General features: G+C 39.0%; 1 protein-coding gene across 7 annotated transcripts in view; it reads left to right on the top strand.

Moving 5' to 3' along the window:
- Positions 1–17,480, top strand: part of LTBP1 (latent transforming growth factor beta binding protein 1) — a 188,574-nt gene that overhangs the window by 94,941 nt on the left and 76,153 nt on the right. For all 7 annotated transcript variants that reach the window (XM_030236100.2, XM_030236099.2, XM_030236097.2 and 4 more), the window contains 2 exons: positions 4,392–4,494; positions 10,429–10,500. In XM_030236100.2, the coding sequence (XP_030091960.1) occupies positions 4,392–4,494; positions 10,429–10,500 (175 nt within the window). The remainder of the gene's footprint in view (positions 1–4,391; positions 4,495–10,428; positions 10,501–17,480) is intronic.

Raw genomic sequence — 17,480 nt, 5'->3', positions numbered from 1 at the left:
TATAGGAAAAAAAAAGAAGCAACAATCCAAGGTCTGTGCCTGTTGAATAGTTTGCAGAAAGTTAAACAGTGTATCCATTCACTTCTGCTATTGTGGTATGTGAAATGCAGCCTTTTGAGCTGAATCCCAGAGTCATTAGCTCAGGCAAAGCACCTATCAATTTCAATCATAGCTAATCATGTGACACTCCTTTATTTATGTCTGTATTGTGGTTTTAACTAACAGCTTGTGACAGGGATTTGTAGATGGGTCACGCAGGAGTGGGAGTCCCAGGAAACCTTGAGGTCCCTTGGCCAGAATCCCCTGCGGTTGCCTTGAGAGTAATTGCCAGACTGGGCTCCCTACTGCACTTTACAGGGAGCTGAATAAATTTCCTTTACTGCCTTAGCAGATGAGTTGCAAGGATATAATCCTTCCTTTTTTCTGCCATTGGAAATGCGTGCAGCACTGGTGGCAATACACAGCTTAGCACTCTAGGACTGTGGAGATATGGCAGAGGCTGGAGTCTGGACAGGGTAACAAGGGGATGATGTGGCTTGGGGTGGCTTTTGTGCACCAGCACAGGGTCAGCCAGAATTTCAGTCTTCCAGTGGGAATATTCAGTACTTCCTTCAGTTATATAAAATATTGGCATAGGAGGCCAGGCACGCATGAGGAAAAATATGTGGATTTGAAACAATACTTTCAGTGTCTCTGAGCGCTTTACCCAGGAAGAACTTTGTTTTATAGCAGTACCATGTGTGCATCATACTGCTACTACTGCTGAGCCTCTTTCAGCACAGTTGAGCTCTTTTATACCAAACCTTCATGACTTCTTTGCCTTCTGAACTAGTCAGACTTATTTCCAAATCATAAGCTTATGACAGAGATATCATTCATGAAGATCTGTATTCTTTTCCAGGAGCCCTCAGGAATACCGACTGGATTAGTTTAAAATATATGTAGATGATGGATAGAAAAGTGTAAACCTAAGCTTAAAGAATGGCATTATCTTCATGCATAGTCCAGCATGCCTGTGTTTAGCTTTCCTGCTTATTTTAGGCCTATAAGTCTGTGTTGGAGTTGTGTAGAATAGTGAAACAAACTAAAAATTAGTTATGAATTTCTCCAAGTGACTTTTCCAGTCACTTGTGAGTCAGAGACTGAAAAAGACTGTCTGAAGAGCTAATGAGTTCGTCTTGGTAGTAGGAAGTGTGTTAAGACTTCTGAAGTGGAAAGGAATTACATGTAAAAGTTTTTGAGACCTGTAAAAATAGAGCTTCAGTATCTATATGCTTAAGGCTGCTGAAAGGAGTGAGCATCTTAAGAAAACATTGGCCAGGGAACAGTTTGTGCAGTGCCATGAATGTTTAGAGTATCTGAAGCACCACTAGATGTACCAGAGAAATCAGGGTTTAGTAGCCACAGAAGAACTCTGTTTCTGCTTGGATTAGGACTTTGCAGAGCACTCATGTTTTCTGATGCATATCTCCAAAATTACACAGATCCTAAGGCAGTAGGAGCCCCACGTGGGAGTTGCTTTTCCTTGTTGCCCAGTTTCTACAATTATCTGGATGTTAACCAAATTATCATTGATTCTTCAAGCTTTAATTCACTATAGAGGCAGTGGGAGCAGCAGCTTTAATCATTGCCAGCTTTTACTGACAGAACTGCAAATCGCAGTTGCCAGATGACTCAGACTTTGGCATCCTTATTTTTGCTCATGATTTTTATATGGAAATTTGAAAAAGTTATGACCACAAAGATCATGATTTTCAGTAGAGTGCAAATACTGTAGCACCACACCTAAATTATAAGTGGGCTTTAGTCCATCTTCCTCCTTCTCCCCTCCCTTTTTTTTGCCCTTCTTCTCTTTTAGTTTGTTACAATTAGGTGACACGTTTTCTATTTTGGGTAGAAGGGAAAAAAAAGTCGGGGGGGGGGGCAGTTCATGGTGATATGTTGGCTCTCATGTTAGTGGAATCTTGCCTTGACACATGCGAGCTCCTGGGATGTGTCCTTGAGGTTTTGACCCTGAAGAGAAACACTGGGTGTTAGGTAATGTGCCTCACTGCCCAAATGCTCCATTTCTGAGATCATAAGGGGAGATGCAACCCTAGCCTTGATTCCTCCCATTTCTTTTTGCAGAGTGGAGAGTTGTAAAACTGAGGTACAGTGGGGGGAGAAAAGCTGGATGCAAAATGCTTTAGCTGACTCTTCATAAGAGCCACAGTGTACAACTTTAGCAAGTGGCTTCTCTGTCTTTGAAGAAGCTCTAGAAAAGGGGTGGAGCATTTGTAACTATAAAGCAAAGGTAGCTGTGGTTATAAAGTAAAATGGTCCTTCCTGAAGCATGCCTGCTTGGGATGCAGGTTGAGAAAACCAGCATTGTGTAAAGATGTTGCTTGAACTCTCTAAGGTTTTAGGGTAACATAGAGGAGGCATTATGAGTACTCTCCAGCTGAAAGATTTTTTTGAGCTTCTGAGATGTGCAGCACAATCTGTGTATCCTCTAGCTTGGGCAGTTAGAAGAGTTTATTTCAGTTTTGAAAACAGCAGAGCTGCTATGGCAGAGGAAATTGTACAGAATTCCCCATTTATTCATCTTGATGGTATTTCTGAAGTACCAGGCTGGGAGTTGCTTATGGAAGCAGAACTCAGTGGACTCTGACTGATGGTCAGATGGTCAGTGGTCTGCCTTGTATTAATCCTAGCAATGCCTAAGCCAGAGGAGTGCAAGACAGCTGAAAGATAAGCATTCACCTAGGGTAAGCCTGGGCCGTCATCTGAAAGGTAGGACTTGCTGAGATACTCCACTGTTTTGACACAGCCAAATACCATCCAGGCAAGGACTATTTCCCATCCCTTGCAACATAGGAAAATTTGTCATCAGACCCACTCCAGACAGTAATGTGAAAATATACTCCTAAAGTTGCACAATAACTGAGCAGTCTATTTGAACCTGTTTGGCCACTCTGTTCTTTTTGCTGTTCATGTGCCATGCCAAACTGAGGCTCAAAGCACAGGTGGTGCTAACCTACCTGTACATGGGTAGTGGGCAGAGGCACACCATAGCCATACCAAGTTGCCCTGGTGCTAAAAACTTGGACATGTGTGGCTGGCTGTCACTGAGACGGGGGACACTTCAGACTTCTCACATATCCCTTGACACAGATCTAAGCTTCACGTGCTGCACATGCTGAGCTGCAGTCTGATGTTTAAATAGTGAGCTGGAGCTGCTTTTAGTTTGTTGAGATACTTCAGGATGTGTCTGGGGAGTATCTGTGAGAGAAAATGGCTGGGATGATGCTTTGCTGGGCCTCCTCCCCATGCAGAGGGGACCCTCTGATGAGTCAGAACCCTTGTAGAGTAGCTTGCTATCCTGTTAGTAGTCACACTATAAAGCTACACAGGGAAACTTTGCTTTAGAAATATCATTGGCTTATGTATGACAGTATGATTAAGAACACATTGGAAAAATTTTGGGAAAGCTGGAGGAAGCTGTCAGTGCCTGTGCATTCAGCATGTTTGTGTACTGCAGAGTGACTGTGTTACCAGCTAAGTGAGAGTCACCACAAGGCCACAGCCTGTGGCATAGGATGAGCCAGCTATCTTGAGCTGAAAGCTATGTGACAATGAACATTTGGGTCAGAGTCAGAAAGCAGAGTTAGATTATGGAAAGTCTATTCACGCCATACTGAGGATTCACACTTCAGCACATTAGAATTGTTTGCTGCAGTGCCTATTTATACCACATTTGCTTTGAAAGTATGCTAAGTGCAGCTGTTGTGGTCTTCTCCTGGGCTTTATGTGTTCCATTGTATACCTAATTGGCAGGTTTAGATGTTTGGGGGGGTCTTTTTAATGTCTGCAACTGAAATACATTTAAGCTTTCTTTAAAATGGAAGAAAATTGCAAAAGAACATAACCAGTATGTTGTAAGCTTCCAAATATTAATAGTCTTATCATTATAAAGCAGAATAAGTATGTTATTGATTGGTGGGGAAATGGAAATTGACCTCAGAAATAATAAGGCATTTGAGATAATTCATATAGCTTTTGAAAAAGTGGACAAGCATGTTTTTATGATGAAAACGGTAGCTGCCAGTGGTGAGTTACTACCTTAGAAATATGCTCATTCATTCCTATGACATACTGTTTTCTTCTGGTTTTTTCTCCTTGTCAAGGTGGCATGGGGTAAGATAACAATGTCACTTAATTTATTCATGCCTGTGTAGAGAGCCTCTGGAATGTGTGAGCACCATTTTAGTTTAGTTAGGAGCTCCATTGAATCCTCAGTCTCTCAGCAAGAGGTTGACCCAAAATGACTGAAAAAGAACATTGCACTGGAAATGAGTGTTGTCAGTAACACAGTATCACTAACCAGAGTATTCTTTACCTGACTATTTCAGTGTGGCAAAGCACTTCCTGGCCTTTCCAAGCAAGAAGACTGCTGTGGAACCGTGGGTACTTCCTGGGGTTTTAACAAATGCCAGAAATGTCCCAAGAAGCCGTGTAAGTGCTATTTTATTGTTATTCTCGTGGCTTTTCCCCTCAAGTAGTATTTTCTTTTTTTTCAAAGGGGAAAAATACCAAAGGAGCCTAGTAGAAAAAAAGTGCTATGATTTGATTAGGGACAGGTTGTAGAAACTGGAATTCCCTTGCATGCCAGCAGAGTTACAATATGCAGGCACTTGGTGCAGCCAGCAAAGTTGACGTCATGGGGTTTTTTCCCCTGCTTCTTCCTCCTTTGAGTCAGTGATGGACTGTTGCATTTACTCAGTGCAGGAAGAGTAATCACATTGATTTTCCAGCTGGACTTTTTTTTTTTTTTTAAGTTTGCACAGAAATCTTGAATTATAGAGGCGCCAGTTTCTGCTTGGAGAGAATGCAGTGACCTCTCGGGACTGCAGATGAAATTTCATGTTTGGAGCCAAGGTCTTCCAGGCTCTTAAATGCTGGTTGCTTTTTTTTCCTCTGCTTTTGAAATATCTTCCCAACAATTAGACAATGACAAAGACTTTCTTCAGCATTTTATTATGATTTGACATCATATTATAATGAGAAAAGAATTCAGAATTATTTGCATGATTGGTGAGGATAATCTCTTGAACTTTCTGTGAATTATATTATTGTTGTGCAGGAATAATAATAGTTCTGTGTCATATCATATTTTCGACATTAAATGAAAGATGGGAAAAGATAATGTGATCTCTGTTTTTGCAGATGGAGTGGACCTGCATTTACTGGGCCAAAAATAGGTCATCAAATTGCAGTCATTGTTACCTAGTTCTCCTAGGACCCTGTTATTCAGATAGCAATGCTGGCAATATGTTCAGTGTTTGATTTTTTTGGAAGCGTTTGTTTCTCTGAAAGTCTTAATGTGGATGTAAATACAATTCCAGCAGAAAATATGCTATTACTCCTATTTCTCTGACTCCTTCTTCCATCGGAGACTCTATTTGTCAAATCAGTCTGATTTGCTAGTTTCTGAAACATTTTGTGTGTTTGAGTATGTCTATCTTCTGACATGCTTTAGAAAGAGAGCCTCCTTGGGTATTTGAAGGTCATAGTTGATAAGACTCAGGTATCTATTTTATTCCTGTAACATGTAAACACAGTTTCTAAAAGGAGCATACATGCCACCTGTATAAAATTTAACAAAGACAAGTGACAGATTCTGCACCTGGCCCTGGGCAGCCCTGGATGTATGTACAGACTGCAGAGCGCGAGGCTGGAGAGCAGTGCCAGTCAGAAAGTTGAACCTGAGCCAGCAGTGCCCTGGCAGCCAGGGAGGCCAGCCCTGTCCTGGAGGGCATCAGGCACAGCATCACCAGCTGGGCAAGGGAGGGGATTGTCCTGCTCTGCTCTGCACTGCACTGGGGCAGCCTCACCTCGAGTGCTGGGGGCAGTTTTGGGTGCCATAATATAAGAAAGACATTGAACTGTTAGAGAGTGTCCTAAGGAGAGCAACGAGGATGGTGAAGGGCCTTGAGGGGAAACTGTATGGGGAATGGCTGAGGTCACTTGATCTGGTCAGCCTGGAGGAGACTGAGGGGAGACCTCACTGCAGTTACAGCTTCCTCATCAGGGAAGAGGAGGGGCAGGCACTGATCTCTTATCTCTGCTCTGTGATAACCAGTGACAGGACCCAAGGGAATGACTTCAGACCCCAGGCCTGAAGTTGTGTCAGGGAAGGTTTAGGTTGGATGTTAGGAAAAGGTTCTTCACCCAGAGGGTGAGTGGGCACTGGAACAACTCCCCAGGGAAGTGGTCAGAGCAGCAGCCTGGCAGAGTGCAAGAAGCATTCGGGCAATGCAATTGAGCTACAACTGAAGTCTAGTTCATCAGAATCATAGTGACGAGTGAAATGTTGCTTATTTGGGAGGTGGGTGTGCTATGAGAAAAATCACAAAAGCCTGAAATGTGTTTCAACCAAAAATTGGTTGGAACTACTAATACAAATTTTTGGTGCCAGGTTTGAAAGGAATCGCACTCGCTAGTTTTTCACAGTTTAGGTAAAATATTGATTGTCTCAGCCTGGAATCCACTGTAGATGTGTAGATGAGGCAAGCTGCTTAAGGGCATGGTGCTCAGCACAGTGTTAAAAGGAAGCAAACAGGAAACTGTGACAAACTTCTGATCCATAGGTGCTACCTAAGTGGGTACAGAGAAGTGCTTGAACTCAACCTAAAAACCTCTACTAAAGGGAAGTCCACCACTCTTTTTTCAAAACACTGAATAATTTGTTTAAATGGTAATGAGATGAACAATGTCCTTTTGTTATAAAAAAGTTTAATGACTAGCATGCTTGCTCAAGATGGGTCACTTCAGAGTTCCTTTATCTGCCAGAATAATTTCTAATCTACATTTTATACCTATGAGGAGATGCCCGAACCCATAAAATGTAGAAGCAATTCTTGGAACAGGTCTAGGAACTCAGTCTCTTTCCCAGAGCCCTTAATTACTCACAGTATGAGTCATGCTCACTCCTGCTTTCTGGTTCAATTTGGAATTGTTTTTTTGAATGTAACTGTATGATTTCAAGAAGAGACAGAGAATGGTGCCACTTGGAATAATCCTCTTCTTCTGATTAAAGCATTCCTGGAAAGTAAGGATTTGTGTCTCCTAGACATAATAGGACACATTTCTCATCTTTCGAGGTGGGAGTTCTCACTGTATGTTAGTGTTTTGAGAAGGGTGCACTATATATTTTATCCAGATGAAAATACAGTGTCACTATATCAAGAGTGTCATTTGGTAGTATGAGAGTAAATATTCATTGAATCTGTCAAGAAGGTTTAGTAACAGTGTATGTATTTTCTCTAGGCTACATTTGATTTAGGAATGATTCTAAGCATGATGCTATTTAATCATGCCGTGTCTTATGGCAATTCTATGTGGATGCAAATGGTGAATTTTTAGATTTTTAAGAATTGAAGATGATACATTTAGTGTGTTGCAGGTGTTTAAGTGCTCTTACAGCATCTTAAAATGTTATAGGTGTTCAGTTTGAACTTTGGCACAAAACCTGAAAACCAGAAATCTCTTCTGGATCTGGGTCAAAGTATCTTTTGAGCATAGGTGTCAAACTAAGACTTGTGACAGTATTGAAATGTTATGGTTCTGCAGAGTAAACAATTTTCAAAGATAAATTTAAATTTGTTAGAAGATTTAATAGAAGTCTAGAGTGGATGCTGAAGGATTTATATTCACAAGTGTTTTTATTTTTACAACACTGAGAATGCTTCAGTGATAAAAAGGATATGCATATATTATATACATAAATTTATATGATATTGGATGGAAAAGCTTGGTGTCAAATAAATAAATAGTAAGTTGTCAGTTAAGTGATATCTATACCTTTTGAGATGTGTCTCAAAAGGTTAAGTTAGTCCCACATTCTTCCCATATAATTCTGACCTGTTCTGATATTTCATTAAATTGGTATTACCCTTTTTATTGTAGATATTTTGGAAGCAAACAGAGTTCCTTTTACTTTTATGGTTTTATGCCTCATAAACTTCGTTAAAAGTGGACATGCTTTTATAATAATATGTAGTCAGGTTGTGATCTTCTGCCTAACCCACTTCAGCAAAATATTTAAGCCTATACTTTAGTGTCACTAGCAGGTAGTTCTCTCTTCAATCAACTACTTAAGGACATGCATAAGTTTGCATATATTTTGTTCCCATGGTCTTACAGAGGGCTCTGTCATCTCTGTAAGGACTTGAGTATTTTGGGTAACAGCCACTGCTCAGTCAGGGCTCCTGACCTGTTGCAAATTTAAGTGCCTTGGCCTGAGACAGCTTTCATGTCTGTAAGTTTATGGGTTGTTCAGTATTACTGAAAACCAAAAGAAGGTTTGGAACACATCTCCATTTTTAAGGGCTTCTAACAGAAGACAGCTCTTAAGAAGAAGGGTCTTTCTGTGTTACATGGGAGATGTTGTGATTGGTCAGGCTTCTTGCTAACTTAGTAATTACAAACATGTTGTTTAGGTGAGTAAAGGGTAAGTAATGTTTGACTCCATCCAGCTCCCACAAGGATCACCAGCCATCACTGAGCAAGCTTCTTCTCTACTGTGACTTGCTTACATTTCTGCTCTTTGTTGAAAGGAAAAAACCAGCTGCTAGTAAGCTGCCAGTTTCCTGTTTGTTGTGGGAGCAGGAGGATGAGGAAGGAGGGAGAGGTTAAAATCTCTGACTTCAGTCCAGCACCGCACTTTGTAGAGCAGCTGAGTCACCCTGGGAGGGAAAATGTGTTGCAGCACTGGAAATGAGCTGGCATAGGTTACGGGCTGGTCTCCATCTACAACTGGAAGCTGTTTTCATTCAGCAGGCTGCCCTGCAGGGTACCATTCCTGCCCACAGAAAGTTACAGACTCTCCTGGTTTTAGTGTGGATTCAGTCAGGTCTATTATGGCAAGCACAAATCAGTTAGGACATAATGAGTGCAATTATGAGTTTCAGTCTGCCATCATGTGTACTAGGAGTTTCATTGACACTTTTGGGGACCAGAAGTAGACTAATGCATTGTGCTTTTGGAAGTCTCCTTAAATTTCAACCAGTTCTAATATTAATATTAGGAAAAGACTGAAAAATCTGCCTTGGAAACTAAATCTGTAGCTGACAGTTGAGTAGACAGACAAAATTTTCAAGTTGTAGTTGGTATAGAAGGATTGTATTCAGTGTAAAGATGGAAAAGTATGTGTTCAGAACTGTAATCACATTGCTGCATTTTTACTATACGTGTTTAACCATTTTACACTTTATGCAACATCTAAGGACAATTTCAATGTTTTATTTAAGCAGTTATTTTAAATAATTCACTGATATTGGAAATAATACTATCTCAGTCCAAAGCCTGCTACCCAAGATCATCACTTAAATTTTTCCAAATAATAGGCAAAGCTTTAGAACTAGTTAAAACAATTATCCTTTTTTTTTTCCCCATCATTACAGTCAACCAAGTGCCAGTTTTAAAGTAAGCAGCAGGGATAAATGTGTAATTCAGGCATTATGTGAAGGGAAGCCAATCAATGGCAACTTGGTTGTTCTGTCTTGACAGTTTGTATACTCTAAAGATGGAAACGAATGAATCTGGTGTGTTTTGGGGGGTTTTGTTTTGAACATTTGGAACACTTTTGAAATGAAGCAAAAGATCTGACAGAATGTAAGGTATCTCTGTTATAACATTCAAATTATGAAAAACTCTCTTGACTCTTATTAAAAGCATTTATGTGATCATAGTGCCAAAAGTTTAGTTCTATATGCTTAATAAAGTACTGGGCTTTGCCAAGAAGTTAGCTTTGAGTGCATAACTACACAAAGTTACTGCTCGCATTTCTGATGTTTAAGAAACAATAAATGGTTTTCTGTAGTCTGAAAAGCAGCTTTAAGTGGAGGAAAGAAACTATCAATAGAAATAAAAAGCTGGTTAACTGAAAACTTTCTAGTTTGGCAAAATTGAATTCAGTATTTATTTTGCAGTGTTATTATATCTGTGACTGTTTACACTGATTAGCCACTTCACAAATGAGGTGAAGTTCAGTATTCTAAAATGCAACAGCTGTGTTAGGTAAATCCTAGATGTTTCCATAATGAATCTTCAACTTTATATTTTCCAAACATGATATTTGCAGCTGGTTTCAAAACTAGTTATTTGAATATTTCAGAACAAATAGGATGAAAGATATCCTGATTTCAAAGATTTGTTTTGTTTTTTAACACAAATTTGACTGGATAACTGAAGAGTTAAGTGGCAGACATATTGAAAAACATTGAATTAAGGTTGCCTGTGCAATCTTTAATTTTAGCTTGTCTTTTTTGCTTAACTATTTTTCAAAAAATCTTATAATTTTTAAAATATACTTATATAATAATTTAGCTGTCAGGCTCTGCAAGCATATAAATGATCAGTATTTAACTGATGTATTTTTTTTTTCAGCTTACCATGGATACGGTCCTATCATGGAATGCCCACAAGGCTACAAGAGAATCAATGCTACCTTTTGTCAAGGTATGATAGCACCCAAATTGGTTGTGTTTAGTTTCAGTATTGGCTTTCTGTGACAGCTTCTTTGATATTGATGATTTAGATGATTTAATCTGGTCGATTGAATTATATTTGGGAAAAAATGTTGAGTATACTTTTGACTCTTTCTAAATATTGGCAGCTCTGTAAGAGTGAGTTTTTTCCTCCAGGGAAAATAACTTCTGAAACTTTTATGTATACCCTCATTTTCTTTGATGATGTATAAAGATGGTTTCATAAGGATTCTTTTACTTTGTTTTTCTGTAGAAATACATTGTTTGACAGATTTTTTTGCTAAAGAGTGAATCTGTGGACATATTCTGTTAAGTCAGATGAAACTAGCAATACAGAACAATTTTTGTTATCATGAAAGTGTATAGGAATCAGAGAACAATACTTTTGGACTCAAGAGGCTAGGCACAATAGTACTGAGAAAAGCCAGATAACATCCCTGACAAGTGGAGATGAAAAGAATGAGTACCTGGCTGCCATGTGAAGTGATCCACCTGTTTCCAGAATGTGCATAGGGCAGGTGAGATGTATGGAGTTAGACACAGGCTAGTTGTGTTTCTCTGAGACTATTATTGCCTGCTGGCAAATATAGAAGTTTTCAAAAGATACAGGTTGTGGGGTCTGCATGATCATGCAGCTACTAAGCAAAGCTTGGGACATTTGGATTCTCCTGGTCTGTAGCATCTCTATCTGACCAGCTGAAGAGATGACCACAGACAAATGCTCATTCTTTCTGTGTATCTTGGAGCACTGCACAGAGGTGCCAGGTGAGGATGTAGGAAAAAGTTTAATTGCTTGTCTGACTGGTTTGGCACAGCACAAGAGCAATCTTGCACCAGTGTTCTGGAGAGAGGTTTGGGAAGAAAGGGAAAAATTCATTCAAGTGAAGCTGATACTGCTGTGGCCAGGATTCTTGATCAGTGTTGATACTACAAGCGATAAAAAGGTCCAAATAAATAGTAGTGCTGGTGAAGAGCTGGATAAAATGACAGAATAGATGATGTTAAAGGATTATGTATAGGCATTTTGGACATAAATTTAATTTAACTGAAAATTTTCACTTTGCATGTTAATGAGGGAATGTGCAATAGCCAGTTGCATGAAGAAATTATTTGCCCACCAAAATAATAAAGTTTGTAGAGCACTAAACACAAACATCATGCTGTTTCACTGCTGAGGGAGATGTGAGCTGCTCTCTGCCTGAGCCTGTCTGTTGCTCAGGTCTCTACCTAGTGGTTTACCAGCTTGCAGGGCAGGGATGTTTGGAGGACTGAATGGGTCAAAACACTAAAAAAGTAACTGGAGGAGAGCTGCCAGTTGTGACTCAAGAGCTTGTTCCCTGCTCTGCAGTGGAAGACTGTAAAGTCCTCTTAGTAAGTAAAAAGGGATGGGGAGATGTTGATGGCAGCATGTTGCTAATGAGTACTGCAAAGTGAAAAGGTGAAGGAACTGAGTGTCAGATGTAAATGGGCAGCCTTTTTATGCCTCAAATTAAACATGCAGGGGATGCATTTCAGCAAGACAGTCCCAGTTATTTTGAAAGAGTTTGTCTTGTTCCATGTATCAGTCACAAGGTTTTTCAGCATCTGCAAAAGAGAGGTTTTCGAACTTTGACCCTGGAAAGTGTCTAGAAGATGCCATGATGGATTTGTGCCCTCATGCAACCCTCTGAGCATGATCCAGGAGAGGCAGGAGCTTTTGATATCTTCAGTAGTCATGTGAATACCCCACAGAACACACAATGGTTTCAGAGAGCAGCAACCCAGCAGGCATTTCAAGGCAAGTAGGGCATTCAGCTTGGTTCAAGAGGTTGAACCTAGGTGTCAGCAAACCTTATTTTGTGGAAACTGAGATCCGTTTTCAGGAGTTATGGACAGTTAGAAATGGTCTGCTGCTTGTGAAGGCTGCCAGAAATAGGCCAGGAAGTTGTTTCACTGAGCAGTGACAGGCTGATAGAGAGAGAACGTATGTCTGTGGGTAGGAGCATAAGAGGGAACTGAGTACTGCCACAGTAGTATACAGAAATAGATCTGTACCTGGTAGGCTATTCATTGGGTTTTGCACTGGATTTTGGTAATTCTTCCCCTGACACATTTTTGTACTTCATGACTAAAATTGCAAGAAATATGAGGCTTTAAACAGTTTGTTTTATACTGCTGTCACTATCCCAGAAGAGAGTGAGCTGTAGACTCTAAATATAACTTGTAGTTAATACATGGAAATTTATCATGTAGTGTTTAATCATAAAATGATAGTAGGATTATCTTACTAGACTGTTGATGAATTTAGGATGGGGACAATCTCCTAACTTTCTGGAGAGGGATTTGGTTGTGGCTGTTGAAGATTCCCCTTACTGCTTTACTGAGGTTGAAATTGCTCCTGTGTAATTTGCTCACTAACACATTCCAATAAGGAGACACAAATGGGAGAAGGAATCCCCATGAAACAAAGCCACAATGGAATTTTGTCCTATTGAAGTAAGTAACAAGATTACCATTTTCTTTCAGAGGGTCAGGATTTTGACCTCTATTTGAACGTTCTTCAGGAAAGCTAGCTTCATATGTGAAAGCTGCTGGCAGGGTGCATTTCAGCCCTGAAATGGTCATTAGCATGTGCTTCTCAATGGGTCAGCCAGAAGTGTCCTGTTTGTTTATCTGAAGCAGACATGCTTTTCTGTAAGAGAAGAAGCCAGGGCTAATGAAGAAAGAGCTGTCCGTATCACTAACACAGACAGCCGCGGATGGCAGGAGAAAACTGTGGAAGCTGCTGGCGTGGGAGCATCCATATTCCTTTAAGAATCCTTACAATTAAATTGGAAGGGAGTGGAACAGCATGTCCATATGCAAGTGTAAGTTTTAATTAAATTATTCTTTGCTGAAAGGGTACACATGCTGTGTCCATGCTTAGAAAGGGCCAGGGCTGCCAGACCACATAGTAACGAGGATATATTTCTGAATCCCTGCCTGCAGCTAAAAGAGATTGGTTTTTTCACCTAGATGTTGTCCAACTTTCACTGCCTTTGAAAACTCAGGCCTAAAAGCCTAATTAACCTTTTGTTCTACTTTGGTTTTGCAGTCAAAAGTCTACATAGGCTTCATCAACTAAGGAGTATTAGTGTGAATAATTACCAGATCATTATTTTTTTTCCTTTCAAGTGAGTGAACTAATGTAATCAAGCATTCTTCTCTCTAATGTGTAAGTAGGACCACAAAGAACCATCTGTGGGTATGTTAATTCAAGCAGTTTAGTGTAATTACTATCAAGAAATCTTTTCCCCCCTCAGTAATTATCTTTTCAATGGGGTGATTTATTACATGTACACACATGGATGCCCTAAGGCTGTCAGTAGAGCCAAAATACGGCTTATCAGTGTTGCAACTTCTTTGTTAGAATCCACATGCAATGCTAATTTCTGATTCCCTGCTTAAAGTTATACTTACCGTTTCCTTAGTCTGCTAATGGTTTTCTTGGAAAACTGAAATAGAATGGAAAAAACAGCTGGTGAAAAGGTTGGATTCATTTTTCAGGAAACTAACATATTGCCAACAGAGCACTTTAGAAATCTTATCTTGAAGAACTGGAAAAATACCTGAACGCTTGCTGTTTTGCAATGAAGTAAAAAGTGCATGGAAATTCTTTGAAAGTTCCTATGTTCTTAAAATTAAATGTTTATGAGTTTGCAGAAACTAGTACTTGTATGTTGATAGATCAAATTCTATAATCACATGCTCAGGGGACTTAAAGCACTTTTCCCTTGGCTTCATCATGATTTATGATAAATTTTGAAGGTATATTCTTCCCTCCTACATTTGTCCCTAAAATACAGTAATAAAATTGTTTTCTCTGCAAGTTGTATATTTATTTCACTACTTTTAAGTAATGAAAGAGCTTCATTAATGAGAAATGCTGTTTAATGTTACTCACTAAGTCAACAACCATCTTTCAAAGAAGTTCTTTTGTGATGATCGTAGTGAGAAATAAATATATCTCCAGAAACTGGGCTGGGTTGCTGTTTGGACACTGATTATGTGTTTGAGAAGTGCGGCTCTGCAAACTGGTGTTCCGGTAAATTCCATGCAAAAGCACAAAACGAGTTGGACTGATTTCTTCTGCTGCTATTCTGCTAGCTCACAGAAATCAGTGGGTCATTTCTTAGAATAAGCAACTGTTTTTTCTCTGATTTAAAAAAGCATTGCAATAGTTTATTTAACAACAAAGTCTTGCTTTTTGTTTCTTTTACCTCTCATTCTCACTAATCAAGTTATTATTGAAACAATCAACTATAATGGAGGTAGTATAATCTGGATATTGTATTTTTCTTAGAGGATATTAATAGTGGTTAATGTAGCTATAGCAGAAACAATTGGAACAGTATTTTGTGTGGTGTTAATAGGTTATTGATTGTAATTTATATTTCATAAGGAGAATAAAAGCTGATGCCTGCATATTGAGTCAATTTGGAGGTCAACCAGTCAGATGGCACACAGTGAAGCCTAGTATTTACCTTACCAGAATGTATCAAATTTTCACAATTGACATAAATTATGTGTTCCAGTCTAAACTTACAGCATGATTTATTATGCATATTAAAGCACTTAACCCATGAAAACATCTATCAAGGCAGATATTACTAAATAACATGTAATGACTGACCACTAGGTCATTTTAAATTAAGAAGTTGCCTAAATACTTTGGCAAATTCTAATTAGTATATAATTGATCTAGACAGCTTTCTTTGCTTAAATGCAGCAGAGTGTTTTAAGGGTGCATGGTACTTATTGAAAGTTGTTCTCTTTTCATCAGAAGGGGACAAATATTTTCCATTTGATTTTATTACTTAGTAATTTAAACAATATCAGTCAGTTTTTGATAAGCATGGAGGTGGGATTTCAGAGTTAACTGTAGAAGTCCCCCTTCAGAAATTTATCTTTCCATAGTGCTTAGGCCTGTAGTCAGCTATTGAGATTGCTTGTGTCCTCCAGCACCAGCCACTTGGGACAGAGGGGGTGAGATGGGCTGCAGTGCATCTCTAGCCACAAGTTTATTCTGAATAGTTCAGTGAAGTTACCAGGGCTGTGGTGATCTGACTAGAAATTCCTGCTTCTAGAAATTCCTATTCTTGGTCCAAATTTTATAAGAACCTTCTGGATATCATGACTGTCTTAGCTGAAAGCAATTGCATATTTAGTTTTTCATATCTTGTTATGTGCTATATTAAAAATTGTGAAATTATGTATTGTTTTTTTCTAGTGCATGTAATATGGCCTTGAAAATCGGACTTGTTCATTGTTTTTTGAGTCATATTAATCCATGTAATCAAAAATCACCACTAAATTTGTAATATAGCAAACTCAATGATACGAGTGTGATCTATTGTTTCAGAAGAGGGGTTATTTTTTTAATTTATACTAAATCACTTAACATTCTTCAGCCTTTTTTATGAAAATTTTAAATGCCTTTTTTAGTTACTTCAGCATAAAATAGTAATAAAATCAAACCCCAGTCCCATTTTGATAGTGGAATTTATAATTTCCAAGCTGTCAGTTCTCCTGAAAAGAAATTTGACTGCATTATTTACATCAATAGTAGCAGTGATTTCTTTCAAAAAAGGCTATTTTTTTTTGCATTTACATTGTTCAAAATTCTTGCAGTTACCCCTGACCTATTTTAATTCATAGACCACTTTTCTTGAGTAAAAGTGGTTTCTTTAAAATGAATAGATAGATTTAAATAACGAAATATCAGAAGATTGCAGAACACAATAATAAACATGTACATTCGGTTGTAGAATTTTAAGATAATACTTAAATGTGGTTAAAATTTCCTAGCAGCAATGATTTTGATAAGCATAAATTCAATGTGCTAAGCCTGGAAATGAAAGAATGAATTTAATTTTATGGGAATGTTTCAAATTCCTGCATTGTGTGACCAAATATGGGCATTGCTCAGTATCTGAAAAGGGTGGGCAGTGGCCTTGCTCTGTGTGTCCGAATGACTTACTAGTCTGGAGGCAGAGAAGACAGCTTTACACCACCTCAACATTTCTGCATGAGGCCAGCTGGGCCTGGGTGGTCTGAGAAGCTGTTGTAATGGTTACCACAGCCAAAACACAGTGAACTTCTCTTCCTAAATAGCCTTACAGCTGGAAGCTGCCAGAGGGAAACACTGCAGAGCTAATACTCCAGCCATCAGCTTTTGTAGGGTGCTTTGTAGCAGAGCAGCTCTCTGCTGATCATTAGTCCTTCTGCACCCCTCTGCTTGGCTGTAGCAGCCATCACCTTCAGGTTGTTGGCCCGTTAACGTGTAGAACAGAAGCAGGCTATGAGGCATTTCCATATTTGCTTGCTATTTCAGTAAAAGGGGAAATTAAAGGAACTTTATGGTGTAGTAAATAACTCGGCATGTTTTACAGTAACCAAGCAAAGCATATTCTTTCAACAGTAAGTGACAGGTACAGATCTCGTTTTAAGGAGGCACAGGAATTTTTCCTAGGACTGGATGTTTACACTTAGCATGGTTTGTTATTCTTGGATAAAGGATACTCAGGCTGCGTTAAATGTCATTAATCCTAGAATAAAGCTGATATGATTCATTTCCTGGATGTGATTGAATTAGGTATAACATTGCTCAAGGAAATGTGAGAGAAGTTGCTTGTAGGTTTCCAGTAAAGAACCAAAGTACTGTTGGACAGCAGCTGATGCAGTCACAAACACTGTTTTAATCTAATTTAAAAGCCAGTGTAGAATTGAAGAATGCAAGCAGAATATTGGAGGTTAAGACCATCTGCAGCATGTCTTCCCCTCCAGCAGAGAGTTCTGTGCAATGTCATTAAGTTGAGAAAGAGATTCTACTACATTGTACTTTTCTGTGTACATAAATACCTCTGCAACACTGAGAGGGAAACCTTTCATTAGGTGTGAAAATGTTTGTCACTGAAATTTAAGAACCTTAGG

The sequence above is a fragment of the Serinus canaria genome, chromosome 3 (genome assembly GCF_022539315.1).
Source record: "Serinus canaria isolate serCan28SL12 chromosome 3, serCan2020, whole genome shotgun sequence".
Lineage (NCBI taxonomy): Eukaryota > Metazoa > Chordata > Aves > Passeriformes > Fringillidae > Serinus > Serinus canaria.
Note: the sequence above shows the minus strand (reverse complement) of the source record. Positions and strands in the feature narration are given on the sequence as shown.